The following is an 18549-nucleotide window of genomic DNA, read 5'->3' as shown; positions in this document are numbered from 1 at the left end:
TAAAAGAGGGGTGCATGTATTCAAGTTTTTTTTATACAGCTTGCTTTTCAGTTGGATGGAAGTTATTTATGGAAATCCTCTTTCATACAGTATTCCATGGTATCACTTTGGCAATAAAATATCAAGTTCTCTTTGTCTCACATGGCTTTATCAGGTTGGACGTATCCCGGATTTCATCATGAGGGCACTGATTAGGGTGGTTTTACAAGTAATAAAACTTGCTTAAAAGAGGAATTATTTGCTAACACCCCCCCCCAAATAATATATATATATATATCTAACATGCCACAAATTAAAAAAGGTAACCATTTGATAAATGGAAGCTGAAAAAATGATAGGCATAATTCCAAGGGGGGGGGGCTTTCTACTTTTAAATTTGTGGAATACCAATTTATCATCAACATCCAAGTTTTATCGCACCAGCCTGGGTCTATAGAAAGTGCATATTGTAGCATAATCAGCAAGGCTCTAACGGGTTAACACATTGACTACAAAAATCTGTAATTCTTATAGGCTTTCTACAATGGTTTTAATACAAAATGGGTATATTGAAGTAGTCTTTAAAAATTTTCATTGCATGATGGGGGAGGATGGGGGTTCTTCATGAAGGGCATGGTCAGTGATTTTCACTTTTTAAAACTACTGAAATCCTTGCATTTGATTGGCTGAGAGCAGATTTGTCAATGAAAACTAACTGATAAGATGCTTTGTGGAATGCTCCTCAGATTCAATATGCAAAGATGAGTTACCAGGATGGAGATAAAGTAATAGAAATGATGCACAGTGATTGCCTTGAAAATACAATTAACCATGTACCTTGTAGGCCTTCATTGTACCATGAAGAAAGTATTTAATTGTGCTCTTTATTCAGATCATTGCATAGTTAATTGGTGCTAGTTCTATGTATTTGCCAATGCTATCGGCTTCCATTATGGTTTGTATTTTAAATATTCCATTTGTCTGTGTCTTTCTAGTTTCTTGTCATTTCATCTATTTAATAATTTAGTGATTTGTATTGTCTCAGTACTGAAATGAAGCAGCATGGGTTTTCCACAACCTGTAATAAGTTAACGATAGCAGCAACTCATGGAGTATGTAAACAATAGTGATTAGGGAGAATAAAATATGTATATATTTTTGTTGGATATGACAGTTTGTTGAATAATAGTATGTATTCAGTTCGTTTAGTATTTATTCATTATAGGTGATTCATGATCATGCCTAGCTCCTTGACTTATATTAATTATTTATTAAACAAAAATATTTGGCTTAAAACTTGAGGCAGACTAATGGGATGTTGCAAGAAAGTTGTGATCAATTGCAAGTGAAGTTTAGGTCACAAAATCAGTCACAATTCTGGCAATTAATTGCAGATCCACATTTGATTAGCAGCATAAATTTGCAATCGATTACTTGTGACCTTTGTAGGTTTTCTTGTGACCTTTGTAGGATTGCATGGTGTATTTTATAACATGGAGAAGGTTTACGTTTCACTATGTGTAATGTGAAGAGGGGAAAGGAAATAGAGGCAGAATATTGAAATGGAAAGAGGAGTGGGTATCACCATAAACTATATGATGTATCCTGAAGACGGACAGTAAACCTGCCCGAAATGTCGAGTAACCTCTCTTCGCTTCAACCTGCTACTACTCAAACCATAGCTACTCAAGCCATATTCAGCTCATCGCATCTGGTTTACAGTCCTTTTCAGGACTTCACTCACTTTCAAGAAAAGAGTACCTCTCATTTCCTCTTTTCATCCTTTCTAACCTTTCCATTTCAATTTTCTGCCTGCATTTCGTTTCACATAACACATGGTCAACCGTAAACCTTCTCCACGTTAAATATTTTCTTGGAACACCTCCTTAGTGTGATTTTGACCATGTTATTGAAGAGTGTATTTTCAATATATATGATTAAAGTTAGTCATAATCAAATGATTCTGGTTCAGATGTCAAAAGAATCATGTGCCGTGATTTGCTACTGTGAACTATTTATTATACATGTAATGTGCATCAATTTTGTCAGTATACTAACAATGTATTCCACATGCTTAATATGTTGTTGTCCGATTGGTTGAGGTGAACGGTTTGCCCATCAAAAGCAAAGGGGATGTTCTGCTTGTTAACTGATCTTTAAAGTAAGTTAATATAAGGTCACAATGGACATTGTCTAGGGTATTGGCAAAATGATAGTGTGCCAGTGAAAATACTACTAATGATTATGATGATGATTATATGTAATAATGATGATATAGGAATGAATATGATGACAATAAATCAGTAACCATGGTAATATAATTATATTATACATGAAACATATTTTCTGGATAGTAGGCCTACGAGCATAAGGAGAATGTTTGTATGCAGCTCATGACGACAGTCTACTTAAGCTAATTCAACAAGTCCAAGTCAACAACCTTTCATCGTATTTGAGACACTAAATGTGAAAAGTATTCTATAAAGATTTCTGAAATTCTTCCATTACGATTTGTTTGGCACCAGAATATCATGGCAGTGGGGAGGGGGAGGTGCTTAAGAAGGGTAATGAGATGTTTAAAGACGAGAAAACAACATTCTTAAATTATTTACCCTTTTCACCACAAGAATTTATTTCCAACTAATTTCATGTATAAGAGTACATTGCAATTATCAATGTGTAGTTTACACCACTCAAAATACTTCAACATATCAGTTAAAAGTTTACAATATAAAATCTGAATTTAACCTTATACAATAGCCAAAAATATATATAGCATCTATAGTATCTAATTCTCTACAACCATCAAATGTAAGGATGTTGAGTTTATGAAGCTATAGGATTTCATTTCTAAAGATGAGGTAATTGCTGGCTGTACAACATAATACATTTAGTAGAAAATTTATATTTTTTTTCATCTTGTAATAATGTTTCTCACATTGATCTGTACCAGTTTGCCTTCATATTTGTAAATGGTCGAATTGTACAATTTTCATTCATCAGATACCTAAAATGTACATTATTAGACATTTACTTTTCTTTATAATCTTGCTCAACTTGTTGAATGAACAAAGCAAGTTTACAAAAAACTACTATTTTCCTTTTTTACTCAATAAGTCATTATAATACTAATGTATGTAATATAATATGAAGTAACCATTCCAGTTGTTTCATTATAAAAGAAATACCATTTTCTTGTGAAAATGTCAGTTAAGATTTAAAAGCTCAACAAATATGGATCTTGATTAAATGCTTCTTTAAATCAAGGCTAAAAATGAGAGTTGTATTTATTAGAGCAGTATTATATTTCATTTTCGCATGTATAGAAAAGAAGTAATCTAGTTTTTAATTCATTTTTTTAATAATGTTTATGATGGGTTCAAGTTCTACTTGTTAATGGCACATCAAACAGAAATGAAAATATTTCAGTATAGCTTCTTCTTAAATCGGATAATGGCAATGAATAAATATGTCTCATGGTCCAAAATATACAGAAAACTAGAAAGATGAATTGAAAAATAAAGTTTCATTTGTAACAAATACTCCTTACTCTACATTCATTCTGATGGTTATGACGATTGTTTGGCACATACAACAGCAATTTTTTTTCCCTCATCAGGTTCGATAATTTCAATTCAGTCAGAATCAAATTAAATTGTTAGATTGTTTCAAGTATATATGCTAAAAACTTATATGACTATGCATATCTAGATATCGAAGGATTATTGCTAAAGTATTGAAAAAATGGTTTGTCTTCTAAGCCTTATGCTTATTTGCATTGAGTCATTTACAATATATCATTCAAAACTTTGTTTTAGAATATTCACGATCTTGCCTAGCTTGTTTTTGTGATTATTTCATTAAAAGGGTACTAGAACTCCTTAAATTAGGATTTGATAGAGAAAAAGGTGTGACCTGGACCATTTTATTCAAGAGTGTACGTACGATTACAGGAGTGAAGTAAATCATGTACAAATGATTGAGAATAAATGCCTTGTCAGTTCTGGGAACTTTTGATTTGAGTGAGCATTTTCTATTTCTTATTTTTACATAATGATTTTGCAGTATTTAACAGTTTCATCTATCCGTGGAATAGCTAGACTTATTGGAGTTTTCTCAATGTTTACCATGATATTTGGAAATAACTCATCCTCTTACAGTAAAAACTATTAAGATACATGTCCTGGAAATTCTTGATATACATAACCTAATATTTATCGTATTTACAAGAAATACCCTTTTCTTTTTTAGTTAGTTAACAAGTGTAAAAGTAGAAAACTAGAGAGATCTATGATGTAATCATATATATAACCTTTACCTGTAGAATGAAAGTAAAATATTAACTTGTAGGCAGCAAAGACAAGTGTATAAAAAGGCAAGAACAATGACCACAACACCAAAAGAAAGAAATAAAGTAGATTACCATTCAACTCCTTAGCTGTATATAATACAAATATGCATCTATGTATAAGCTAATATTAATTTTTTTGCAAGTGAAATATTTTTTTTAAATTTCTGTTTACAAACATGAAGATATACACAGACATAGTCAAAGATATGCTTTACATTGTATTCATAGAGTGGAAATACTTTGGCCCATATTAATTAATATTACTGATCAACTAAAGAACAAAATAATACAAAAACACTGAACTGTTTAAACAATAGGTGCTATAAGAAAAATTACACTCTCCAATATACACATATTGACGTATACCATGACATGATATTTAACTGAACTACACAATAAAAAATACCTTTTTCTACTCCATGCATGCCAGAGCATGTACACAACAACATTAATGATGATAGAAATAAGAACTTTATATAGATATGACAAGTCATCTGTCTAGCTAAAATTCCATTCCAAGGTGCACTATTTATCAACAACCCAAATTTTCTTCTATATATAAAATATGTTCATCTCGAATTTAATATGTTTATGTACAATATGTAATCAGGATGTGATAAACATAGAGGAGGAGTAATGGCCAATCAGAGAGAGAGAAAGGAACAGGGAGAGAGAGAGAGAGAGAAGGGGAGGTTTACTATTTTGAGATGACATTTAATATAGCTAGTTAATTTCACTGGCACTTCAATAAATGAATACAAATTAGCTTCATGTTTTTCATGTTCACATAATGTGCCCATTTGTTTTCTGAACGATGCACATTAAATCAAGTAAAGAAAAATGGTGAAAATGTGGAAGAAACTATCAATATTGAAAATACGCATACCTACAGCAAATATGTTGCTGCTTGAAACCAAACTGGTAGTATTGATATTCACAATCTTTGATGAATTTCTTTCAATTGCCTGCAGCTGGTTCTCTACAGATGTTCATTTTTGTTTTAGGAGATTTTTCTTCTCATCAAAATAAAAAGCAACTAAAAATAGTTTGTATGATTGACACTGATCTCCATGTCATTGTTATTATTTCCTGTAAATTGGAAAGCGGTTTACTTCATCTACTGTAAATTTCTTCAGGATATGACTATTGTTTTCCATTTTTCTCTCTGATGTAGTATCTACTACCTGGTTGTAGCTTCCAATGAATTAAGATGTTTTTGTTCTTAAAGCTTCTCAATCATGGTGTCTTCAATGAACTGATATGCTGCAGTCCATGCATCCTGAACCTCACTGCTAAAGACTGACTTCCCAATGCCTTGCTTCAGCGTGAACATCAGGGCACTCTTGGCAGCCTGGAAAAAAACAGGTATATGAAAGAAGGAATTTATTATACCTTAAATACTGATTGAAAATAATTTTCATTGATACTTGGGTTGATTTTTTCCATACACACGGCAAACTGTATTTGTGCTGTTGAAAAGATAAATGACTAAAAATTTAGACTCCGTTGTGGGATGGAATCAACCCCAAGATTAATTAATCAACCAAATTAATGTTGATCCATTTAGGTATTCATCCATATGGGGAAACATTTCATGTTGTTTAAAATTCAAGTATATTGACTACGAATTTCCCGCTCTTATTTAAATTGATTATGTAAAAATATGGCTTTGTCACCCTAGCCACTTGTCAAGACAACTTCACCAAAAGCAATATTCTTATTGCCACATTGATTTTACTATTAACATATGCCCTGTCAATATGATTCAAATTTCCATTTGTTTTTACTTTCATAGAGGCTTTCTCATTAGTTATGATGATATGCAATATACAGTCAAGACTTAAAGGTCAAGTCCACCTCAGAAAAATGTTGATTTGAATCAAAAGAGAGAAATCAGACAAGCACAATGCTGAAGATTTCATCAAAATCGGATGTAAAATAAGAAAGTTGTGACATTTCAAAGTTTTGCTTATTTTTAACAAAATAGTTATATGAACGAGCCAGTTACATCCAAATGAGAGAGTCAATGATGTCACTCACTCACTATTTCTTTTGTTTTTTATTGTTTATATTATACAATATTTCAATTTTTACGAATTTGACGATTAGGACCTCCTTGCCTGAAGCACAAAATGTTAAAATAATGGAATTCCCTGTGTTCAAGGAGGAATGAAACTTCATTTCACATGACAATGAGGAGAAAATCATAATATTTCATATTTTTCGAACAATAAAAGACCAAAGAAATAGTGAGTGAGTGACATCATCCACTCTCTCATTTCAGATGTAACTGGCTCGTTCATATAACTGTTTTGTTAAAAATAAGCAAAACTTTGAAATGTCATAACTTTCTTATTTTACATCCGATTTGATGAAATTTTCAGTGTTATGTTTTTTGAATTTTTCTCTTTTATTTCAAATCAAGTTTTTGTTGGGGTGGACTTGTCCTTTAAGCAAATCAGTATAAACTTCAAGAGTAATATTTTCAGTGCAACATTAAAGTTTTATGTGAACAGATGCCATGTCAGTAATGTATGATTTACTATTATTTTATCATGATAATTTTCAATCATCTTACTACTATTGATGTTTCCTCACTCATTTTAAACTGAACCGATAAAACTCAAGAACGATCTAATGAAATTTGTCAAGTTAACTCACCACAAAAAGGTCTTTCGTGACTCCGTAGCCCGTGTGTCTTATTGCGAGCTGATGAAGCATAGGAACCAAGAACTCTGGATCCTCTAGGCCACCAACCACTTGACCCATGGTGCTCATAAATCTCTCGCCATGACTGATCACTTCATTCTCATTTAAGAGCTTCTTGTAGGGATACTTCTTCTTGCCAAAAGAGAAGAGCTTTCCAGCTTTAGGATTGTCGCTGACCAATCTTAACAAATCAATTAAATAATGAACATGGAATTGGTTTAGGGTATATCTTTCCCGCAAATTCATTGACAAAAATAACATTGAACACATGGATAGAATTACATTTTCTGGTTTGCCATTTTGAAATCAAAATTTCTTATCCCAATGTATTTGGCCCTCAGAAATCACATTCTCATTATCATAACATTGGCATCAAGCAGTTGTTTCATATCTAAACAAGATCTCCAGCAATCTAACTTATTTGTGATATTGATGATTACATTTACAGAATTATTTAGCCTTTATTATAATTCTAGTTGATATGAAAACTTTCACTTCTGTTTCTTTTCTACATCCAATCATGCTTAGCAAGAGAATAGAAATTTAGATTGTGTTTGGAGGATATGTGTTGGTGTGTTTCTAGATTGTGTGGATGAGTGTGTTTATGGTAGGAGTGAGGGGGTATGCGTTTAACAGATAGCAAGAAAAAGAAACTGACACACTTGAGATTCCATTGCACTATCTATCTTGTAATATCCCACTGTTATATCTTATGTAGGGAAGGGTGCTACCTTTTCAATTTGTCATTTATAAGGACTTACTTTGCAAACATGACCGCACCATGCTTGTCGGGAGCAGAAGCCATCAACTCCCATGTACTCCTAACAAGTTCTCGCTGTTTACTTGTCATTATCTCTGTGCCCGTTGTCTTTCTTCCATCTAGTAGCTTTGAAGACATGACATCGACTATCAACTGGAAAAGGACCTCCCAAGCCTGACGAGCTTCATCCGTGAAGCCATGGCCAAGTGCATCACTGATGGCGAATAATAGCGCTTCTCCTGCATACTGGTTAACACAAAACATACAAGAAAAGCACAAAATTAATGAGTATAACTCTTATTCTTGCCCAAATATGTTGTTGGTATTTACAGACTGCATAGTTTTCAAAGCATCAGAATACATGCAGTATGATAATTTGAAAGGAAAAGTAAAGAAAAGAAGCAAGAAAGAAAAGAAACAAAAAGAGAAAACATTTCTCTCCAATACAGTTGTTTTCAGATGCAATTCAAAAAAATGAAAATAAATAATTTGAGGAGGGGAGGAGGAGGGACAGTCTTGTATGAAAGGTGTCAAGGGAAGGTGGGGTGCAATCCAGAACCTCCTTGGTCCACCACTAGATATAAGCATCCACTTACCGGTAGGTGTTGCCTTGTGACACCTAATCCATTATGCCTCTTAGCAAGTTCTTCCAACAGCGGAATGAGAATCTCATGATTCTCAAGATTATCGATGGCACTGCCAACCGTAGCCATGAACTGACGGCCATGTTTCCTGACATCATCGTTTTCCAAGAGTTGCTCATAGGTTAGGCCTTTCCCTCCAAACGGAAAGAGGGAGCTGACCAGAGAGTGATCTGATGCTAGCCTGTATTAAAAATGTTTTGAAAAAAGACTAGTTTGAACTAGTTTTCACTTAACTATATCATGAGGACAGTATTTGGATTGCTTTAGAAATTGTAGGTCAATTTTCAACCTTGTGGACAAGAGTGACGGTGTAAATCAATAAAATTCAAATTAGAATCAATTCTACAAAATTCTATTAAATGTCATCCAAATTATATCTTTAACCAATATAAATGATTCGTTAATCAACAATTGGTGTCTGACTACTTTCTTCAGTTTTCATTGGCTGAAAAGTGCAGGTGTCTGACTGTTACTATGGTGACTGTCCGGATATGGACAGCCCGTGATAAGTGCTGACAACTGTCATGATTTGGCAACTTGGATCCATTTTAATTTGGTAATTGACAAAAAGTGATCGAGACAAATATTCTTTTGCATTACTTGGCAAAGACGACAGTGCCGTGTTGTTCAGGATTCTGACCTAACACCTTCCAAGTTCGTTTCAGGACTTCAATGTGGTCAAACGATATGGGTCCTTCAGGAAGAACCTCTGACATCATGTCAGAAATGAGTTGGAAGACCACCGACCAAGCATCTTTCACTTTACTGGTGAACGAACTTCCGAGACCTTCTTTAATGGCGTACATCAAAGCCAGTCCGGCCGGCTGTAATTTACAAAAACGAAAGAAAAGAAAAGTTTTCAGAGTAAACTCACAGAAAAATGATTTTTTCACTGTTTGCTGAGGAACGTAGTTCATAATATTTAGAAAAGGGGAAAGGAAGCAAAATTCTCTCTGTATGGAAAATGATAGAAGAGGCGGAGAAGAGCAGATGTAGTTTCTGGTTTTTTTTTGCAATAGCTACGGTTATATACAAGGTCGATGATTCAGGAATGGTAAAAACTCAACATATATCATTAATGTTTTTAATGTATCATGTTACAGGGTAGTAGGATCATATAAGTTTTCATTACAACTAGCAAATCTTTGATAAACATAAGTAATGAGTCTGAACCATATGACACGTCTAACAATAAAATAGCTAATCAATGTACTTATCACCCTATTGATTTTGAATTCATGCAAGACTGTTCACTTGAGAGAGTGAAAAAGAAACAAACCTCAAAATGCATTTTGGTGACGTTGTACTGAATATGTCTGAGAGCCAGTTCCTTCAAGACTGTCGCAAGATCGTCTAGGTTGTCAAGATTTTCTACAGCGAGGCCGATGGTTTCCATTACCTTTGTCCCGTGAGCTTGGACTTTCTTGTTGGACAGCAGCTGATCATAGCTCAAGTTTTTGTCTCCGTACGGAAACAATCGACCAACGATTGGATTTTGTGTTGTTAGTCTGTGGTTCATTTGGAAAAATATAGATCTTTGCATTTAGCATTATGAATTTCAAAAATTATTCTGCAATATTAACAATGGGAGCAGATAGAACAATTAGCTATCACATAGAAATGTCATCTAATTTATAACTTAAACCAATATAAATGATTCATTAATCAACCATTGGTGTCTGACTCCAGTAGCACACCTGCTTTAGAAAATATTTTAAATTGGGTACAATTTCAAACAATTTGTTTTGGTCCGTAGATATCATGAATGAGGCATGAATTTGATAGAAATTTTGTCAATCGTGACCCTTCAAAATGTATTTGGGCAAATTTTATTAACATTTTTGAAGTAAATTTAATAATAAACACTACATGACATTTTTGAAGTAAATTTAATAATATACACTGAATGTAACTTAATGTTAATTTTTAGGTTTCAATCATATCTAGATTCGCCATCATGGCATTTTGACATTTGAAATAAGAAATGGGTATTCCATATTTTGACAATTGTATGACTTAGCCATTTCTTTTCATTTTTCGCCACACACTTCCCTACCCTCTTCTTCCTCTTTCCCCCCTGCTTTTCATTTGATCACTTAACCCATACTGGTAGTCATCTTGTCTTCCTTTAGCTCCCTGAATACTTAGCACTGATTTACTTCCATTAATGTCATCCTACATACCTAGTGACCATAAGATGCATCATAAATTGTCCTGAGACGATTGCAATGGATGCATTTACCTTGCAAACATGACAGCACCGTGTTTACCGGGATCTGTAGATAGAATCCTCCATGATTCTCTCACAAGCCTTTTGGTCTCATCTGTTAGTATGATATGGTCTGGCAAGATTCTTGACATGGTATTGGTTATCACAGTGAATACAGCCCTCCAGGCTTCTCCAACTTCTGGAGAAAATCGCTGACCCAATCCCTCCTCAATGGCGTGCATTAATGCTTTTCCAACAGGCTGTACAGAAGAGGATTTCAAACATTGACAAGAATGAGAATAACCAAATCACCAATAATGCCTTAAGGACTGATATAAAAATCTCTGTTTAGTAAATTTCACATAATTGAAATTATCTTGTTCATATTTCTACTGCCATTAAGACGAGTTTGTTGTATATTAATTGAACTCTACACCAAATTTGTGAAGATATTTAGTGAAAATTAAAGAGAGTACGTTTTTGACAAATGAAATAAAATTCTGTATAGCCATTGGTAACAAAATCAGTATATGTTAAAGATTTATTGCATACAAGGAAGATTGATATAGATATATATATACATTAAGTGTGCAATTAGTATTAAAACAGACTTTTTAAATACAATTTTGGAAGAAATGTTTGGATAATTGCACTTTTAACGAGTGTTTTTTTTTTTCAATTATCTTAAAATCCCACATTTGGCTTAAATATAACGATTCTATCTAGAGTACTACATGAACGTTAAATATAGTGCAAACCAGACACCAAATACTTCATGTCAACTGTAGGTTGTATTGACTCTTGATACCTTGATTATGAATTTGAAAATTGATCTTTAAAGCAGACACCAATTAATCAATATACAATCTCCCCTGACTCACTTTGAAATACTTCTTGGTTACGCCATACTGATGGTGTCTCTGTGCCAATTCCTCTAGGACTGGAACCAATAGATCGAGATCATCCAAACCCGATACAGCGTGACCCACAGTCTCCATCACTTTCCTCCCATGTGATTTCGCCTGGGGATCGGCAAGAAGTTGGTCATAAGAAAGATTCTTCTTTCCAAAAGGAAACAGCCTGCCAATCGTAGGATTGTCTGTTACAAGCCTATTGTGTTAAAAAGGGTGTTGAGTGATCAGATACAATAACGAAAGCCTACTATGAATAATGGTTTCATACAAATAGAGAAACAGTGACAACATAGATGACCAATTAATGTTTTTTAATTTAGGTTTATTGATACTTTTTAATACTCAATTGATTTTTATTGGAATGATTTCATGAAATAGGAAATGTGAGAAAAGCCCAACCAAAACTAATATTGTTCTTGTATGAACAAAATACAGGACATGTGAGTAAATACATACTTTGCAAACATTACAGCCCCATGTTGTTCTGGATTTCTAGACAAGATCGTCCAGGTCGCTCGAACAAGATCCTTCTTTGCATCATCGAGGGTACCGTCCGGTAGTTCAGCGGACATCGTATCGACGACAACCTGGAGAACTGCAAGCCAAGCCTTTTCAACATCACTATTGTAGTCCCGCCCAAGCCCCTGTCGGATGGCGTACATCAATGATGACACTGCCGGCTATTGTAGAAGTGGGAGTTGTCAAACCAATTAAATGATTTACTTACAAATTATTTGAATGTATTGCCAGATAATACTTTTATTGTGAAATGAATTTTACTTTGAATTGATGTAAATTAATGTAATGTAAATCCATGTATGTTACATGTGGAATACATTGAAAAGACATAAAAATCTACTTGTAGAAAGAACAGATGGTACTATAATAAATGCAAATACTGGTGTAAATCAAAATTTTATGTGAATTCATCCTCTTAAACATTGGATTATGAAACTAAAAGCAAAACTCTGTAACCCATGAAATACTTGAAATTAAGCTCCTTTTAATAAAAAAAAAAGGCATCTGGCATATAACCATAAAATAAGGACAATGATTGGGGTTTAGGTTTGTAAAAATTAAAATCACAAAGCAAATGAGTAGATTAACTTTATAGCGAATGAGATAAAAGTAGATGGATTCATTTCATATTTAATAAAAAAAGGAAGAAATTAAAAAAGAGCCGGATGTTTATTAAAAGGTAACCAATGTATGCAATGACTTGGTTTTTAAATTATGATATTAGATTTAAAAAAATGCTTTGAAAATGTTTATCATTATTTCCATTGCTTTCCTTGATAGTAATTAAAACTGTGATTGTAGTGTAAGGTTGATGCACATAGGCATGTTACATGACTAATTATCGTGTATGTATTTATGGAAAATGGGTGGGGATCTATTCGTCAAAATAGAGACCTTGCAGTTTGATTTTTTTTTAATTAAAGGGACAATAACTCATTAGTCGTTGCCATACCTACCGAAAAGTGTTGTTTGGTGACACCATAGGCTATATGTCTTGTTGCAAGTTCTTGTAATATTGGCACCACCGAGCTTATATCATCGAGTCCATCGACTGCACCTCCAACCGTCTGCATGACTCTGGTGCCATGGGCTCGAACCCTTGGATCAACAAGGAGTTGATCATATGAAAGGCCTTCATCACCAAATGGTAGCAGAGGGCCTACTGCAGGATAATCTGTAACAAGTCTGGAAAAGGGGATGGTAACATTTACTTATTATTTATGTACCACCACTTATTGTATACTCCATAGGCATTAACAATATTGCAGTTCAGTTGGTGAAAGTTATAAATATCTTCCATCGATCACAAAAAGGTCTATGGTGTTCTGCTTTTCGATGAACTCTCAAGGTATTAAGCCTTGATCTAATTACAACGAACATGATAATTTGAAGTATTCATAAAATGATGGGGCATTGCACAAAATAATATTTTTGATATCAGTGCGATGCACTGTGTACTATGCTAACAATGAAAACCATAAGCCCATTACCCATGAGTGTAATTAAAGCAAACACAGACAAGTTTCATTGACGCATATCCTGTGCGAAAGATTCACCATTTTTCAGCTTTGCCTGCATTCAATTATATCATTTCACTTTAGGTATAATTTTATGTGGTCCTTTTTGTAATTCAATCGCTGCCGAAGGGGAATATAAAACAATAATCACTTTTTTTGTGTGCTTATTTCAATTGTTGATAAAAACTACCACTTTCTTACAATAAAAATGTTGATGCTTTGTATCCTCAGCTTCACTTTGTCTACATTACTTCACCAATACAATATTTTGGTAGTTATTTTCAGGTATTAGGCTGGCATTGTACAAGATGACCTACGGGATAAGTTGTCATCGCCCATGCTTGTTATGATCAAATGCTATAATGAAGTGTTTCAAGATATAAAAATAAACCCACAAGATAAAAAAATTATGAAATGCAAAAATAAAGCATCATATCGGTATAAATGATGTGCAAGTATCTCGGAATTAATAACCAAGCTAATTGGGCGAGGGGGTGGTTAAAGATGCTCACTCTATTATTACATTGTGTTAAAAAGGTTTATGCTACTTCCATCTCATTTGATTTTGTTTATTTTTATTTCCAAATTATTTACTTAATGCATGATATATATTTGAATTCCTTAAGATAAAATGTATATTCAATGTACAAACACTGTAAAATACTTACTTGGCAAACATTGTTGCTCCATGTTTAGCTGGATCAGTTGCTAGTTTTCTCCAAGTCTCCTGTACCAGCCGTTTATTTTCGGTGGTGATAGCTCCTTTACTCAAGGCCTCAGACATTGTGTCGGATACAATCTTGAAAACGGCAACCCAAGCCTGTCTCACTTCGTCAGTGAAATCACTTCCTAGTGCTTCTTTGATAGTTTCAAGAAGCACTTCTCCAACAGGCTGGAATAAATATCATTTGTAATTGTCGTTAGCCAGAATATTTCAATAAACAAAGGAAACAATCTTCTATCATACCATAGACAAAAACCAATAACTTATTATGAACCTTTCCTCTCTATTCTACTGGATAGACAAGGTTAGGTAGTGGAGATAATGCCTCAAACAATACCTTGCTCATGTGTTATTCAAAACTATAATACTACTACAAACAATATGATTATTTTATTGTACTACCTTGCACTAATGGAGAGAACATTAATGGTGGTTTTTTTTCTAAACAGTTCCTTGTTCAAACCTTATTCAAAACTACAAAGGGTTCAATGCGATGAAAATGATATAGGGCAATGCTAAATGGTTAATTATGTACCCGTACATGAATGGATAGACCATGAAGGTCAGGAAATGTCAATACCTCAAATATTTCCTTGTCATTCACATGCTCAAATCTGTATGTCTTCATTATAGTTACATTATAATGTGGATTTCGATTTTCTGCCATGCAGAACCCTTAAATCAATGGAGAGACAAACAAGGTTAGGTAGTTGGGTAATAACTCAACAAAACCTTGTGCATACATTGTCAGAGAGCTAGAAAGGCGTCAGTTCATTTTATATGCAAAGTGCATTATTAATCCTGCTACCTTTGTATTAATGGAGAGACCATCAGATACTGGTGGCAATGTGTGATTTGAATAAAAAGAGAAAAATCAACATGCATAACATTGAATATGTCCTCAAAATCGGATGTAAATAAAAAAGTTATGAAATTTCAAAAACAGTTATATGCACATCCTGGTCGGTGTGCAAATTAGAAGACCAATAACATCACCCACTCACTATTCATTTTGGATTTCATTATATGAAATATCAAGTGCTCTAATTTTTTATTGTCTCGCGAAACAAAGATTTATTCCTTCATGAATATGTGGAATGAGCAATGTTTAGAGAGTTTATGGTTCAGTTACGTTGGCCAATATGTCGATTCTGTAAAAACTGAAAAACAAAAGAAATAGTGAATCAGTGACATCATCGACTCTCTCCTTTACAGGTCACTGAGTTTTGCATATAGCTGTTTTGGGGAAAAAATAAGCAAAACTTTGAAATATCATAGCTTTCCTAATTTACATCCGATTTTGATGAAATTGTCAGCATTGGGCTTGTTTGATTTTTCTCGATTGATTCAAATGAACATTGTTCTGGAGTAGACTTGATATTTATGTTCCCTTCCAAGATCGCTTTTAGCGTCCCCATTACACATTAAACCGGTTTTCAATAAACTAGTTTTAGGACTGAAATGAGAACAGGGTTCTAGGTGATACCCTTGCCCTAATGGAGAGACCATTACGAATGAGTATTTGATAGTATATCTCTAACTGTTCCTTATTTAGACAAAACTTCTATACAACGACAAACGTAATAAATTATTCATCATGGTATCGTTGCTTTAATGGGTTAGCAAGGTCAAGTAATCCTAATAATACCTCAAAAAGTTCCTTGTTAACACCGTACCCCACATGTCTCCCTCCAAGATCCTTCAAGATTGGAACCAAGAGATCCAGGTCATTTAGTCCATCTACAGCAACACCTACGGTCTGCATCACTTTCTTACCATGGGCCAGAACCTGGGAGTGTTTCAACAGCTGGGCGTAAGACAGGTTCTCTTTACCAAATGGAAAGAGCTTGCCGACGGTAGGATGTCTGGTGAGTAGCCTGTGAAAATGTTTTAAGAGATTTGTATGTGTTGAAAATTGAAAATTTACATTCAGGAATTCAATTGCGATTAGGCTTTGTACAAGAAATATGATTATCGCTCGTTAACAACCAGCTTTTCCTTACACATTGTTCTATTTTGATTACATTCACAAAACTTCCGTATAACGCATTGATCAAGACTGGAAAAGATAAGTTAAATGCTAATCAATATTTATTTATTTTGTTTTAAAATTACAATTTCCAATTTTCTTTTTTCTTTTGATTGTTTTTATTTTTACAGCTTTGGATGGATATTATAGTAAGAACTATTTTGTATACAAATGTACTATCAATGACCTTGATAAATCAATCAGTCCATGTCAGAGGAGAGGCACATAACCAGATAAATTAATTCAAGAATTTTATAATTGTTTCCTAGTAGATTTACAAGTGATTCCATAAATATTGTCCAAAACTACTAATCGATAGTAAAATATCAATCGTTTATGATACTACTATACCATGTAATGAAAACTTACTTTGCAAACATCACTGCTCCGTGTTTTGCAGGATTCGGAGCGAGTACTTGCCATGTTCTTTTAACTAACTCTTTCTGCTCTGATGTTGGTGGAGCAGCGTCTTGTAGGATTTCAGACATTGTGTTTGTGATGAGTTGGAAGACGGCCGTCCAGGCACTCTGGATATCTGAAGAGAAGGATGAACCTAGTCCTTCTTTGATGGCATGAATCAGGGCTGCCCCTACAGACTGGTTGAATTAACAACAGAAACGACAGAAATACTTTTACCCACTTAGATTAAGAATCGAATGTCAACTCGGATTATTGCAAAGGACGTAGATAGATAAATATTAATTAGGCCTACTAGATTCTGTACAGTTGATGTACAGTTATATCTTCAAAATACTGAATCTGAATGGTTGGATATAAGACACACCATTTGGTCAAGGGTTTCTGCCGTTGCCATTATACCTTGAAATGTTTCTTGGTGACATTGTAGCCAATGTGCCGTGTTGCCAGCTCACGTAGAATTGGTACGAGAATGTCTAGATCATCTAAACCATCTACAGCCGTTCCAACTGTCTCCATGACACGTTTACCATGTGCTTGAGCTTGTGGATGTCTCAGTAGCTGCTCATATGAAAGATTCTTGTTTCCGAATGGGAAGAGATGACCTACATCTGGATTGTCTGTTACAAGTCTGTGATATCAGTGATTCAAAGAAATAATCGTGCCGCTACAACAAAAATCAATATGTACTACGTAAAAAAATCATTTTATGAATAGGTTGGGTAAATTAATTACATCACATTTTACTAATTAGCCATCATCATTAACTGTCACAACTAGATCGTCAGTTGTGTGGTAACTCGATGAAGGTAACTCACCATAACACTAATTGAGACATATTCATGACTATATATAGGGACATAGCCCAACAAATACAAATGTTCCTTGGAAGATATATATTTCACTACAAAAGTATATCTTGCCCTCCTTACTTTGCAAACATCACGGAACCGTGCTGTGCTGGATTCGAAGCCAGTTTTCCCCATGTTCTTTTCACGAGGTCCTTTTGCGCTGATGTCGGAGGACCAACACTTGGAAGGATTTCAGACATTGTGTTTGTGATGAGTTGGAAGACGGCCATCCAGGCACCCTGGATATCTGGAGAGAAGGATGAACCTAGTCCTTCTTTGATGGCATGAATCAGGGCTGCACCTACGAGCTGGATTGAAAAGAACGAAATTATATCCAAGATCCCTGTTATGAAGAATCTGAACAATTGTAAGAGACGAACCATACGATTAAAAATATATCTAATATTGGATATTTTCCGTCGTCATTCAGTGCTCAATTTCCTATCGGGTCAGAAGGATTCCCCTGTGCGGTTAAGAATTAACTTCCATGCTCTCATAAAAACAGCATGAGATAGTCGCCAATCGCGATTTTTATAAAACTTACACTAAAGTGTTGTTTGGTGACATTGTATCCAATGTGTCTAGTTGCCAGCTCACGTAGAATAGGTACAAGGATGTCGAGATCGTCTAAGCCATCAACAGCTGTTCCAACTGTCTCCATGACACGTTTACCATGTGTTTGAGCTTGTGGATCTCTCAGAAGCTGTTGGTATGATAGATTCTTGCTACCGAATGGGAATAGGTGACCTACTTCAGGATTATCCGTTACAAGTCTGTAGGTTTAAAGAGAGGAAAAATCAATTAATCAAAGGGTAATTTTTTCAGACCTGGTGGTCAAGCGGTCTTCAAGGTATATGCTGAAGATGGCATCTACTATATTGAAAGAAATCATTTTGTTGAGTATCAGTTAATTAAATAGACCTATC

At 34.3% G+C, this 18549-nt stretch overlaps 1 protein-coding gene across 3 annotated transcripts in view; it reads right to left on the bottom strand.

Annotated features, from left to right (window-relative positions):
* Nucleotides 1-542: 542 nt before the first annotated feature.
* The window catches only part of LOC121419053, a 50709-nt gene continuing 32702 nt past the window's right edge, over nucleotides 543-18549 (bottom strand). For 2 of the 3 annotated variants that reach the window (XM_041613340.1, XM_041613341.1), the window contains 16 exons: nucleotides 18168-18396; nucleotides 17705-17931; nucleotides 17175-17403; nucleotides 16725-16951; nucleotides 15975-16203; nucleotides 14271-14494; nucleotides 13042-13270; nucleotides 12023-12246; nucleotides 11534-11762; nucleotides 10686-10912; nucleotides 9723-9951; nucleotides 9044-9267; nucleotides 8396-8624; nucleotides 7801-8045; nucleotides 6992-7220; nucleotides 543-5681 (listed from right to left, as the gene is read on the bottom strand). In XM_041613340.1, the coding sequence (XP_041469274.1) occupies nucleotides 5553-5681; nucleotides 6992-7220; nucleotides 7801-8045; nucleotides 8396-8624; nucleotides 9044-9267; nucleotides 9723-9951; nucleotides 10686-10912; nucleotides 11534-11762; nucleotides 12023-12246; nucleotides 13042-13270; nucleotides 14271-14494; nucleotides 15975-16203; nucleotides 16725-16951; nucleotides 17175-17403; nucleotides 17705-17931; nucleotides 18168-18396 (3559 nt within the window). In that variant the 3' untranslated portion in view covers nucleotides 543-5552. The remainder of the gene's footprint in view (nucleotides 5682-6991; nucleotides 7221-7800; nucleotides 8046-8395; nucleotides 8625-9043; nucleotides 9268-9722; nucleotides 9952-10685; nucleotides 10913-11533; nucleotides 11763-12022; nucleotides 12247-13041; nucleotides 13271-14270; nucleotides 14495-15974; nucleotides 16204-16724; nucleotides 16952-17174; nucleotides 17404-17704; nucleotides 17932-18167; nucleotides 18397-18549) is intronic. The other variant, XM_041613342.1, reaches the window with a different exon arrangement.

Source organism: Lytechinus variegatus, chromosome 7 (assembly GCF_018143015.1).
Source record: "Lytechinus variegatus isolate NC3 chromosome 7, Lvar_3.0, whole genome shotgun sequence".
NCBI lineage: Eukaryota > Metazoa > Echinodermata > Echinoidea > Temnopleuroida > Toxopneustidae > Lytechinus > Lytechinus variegatus.
This window is presented reverse-complemented; position numbering and strand designations above follow the sequence as displayed.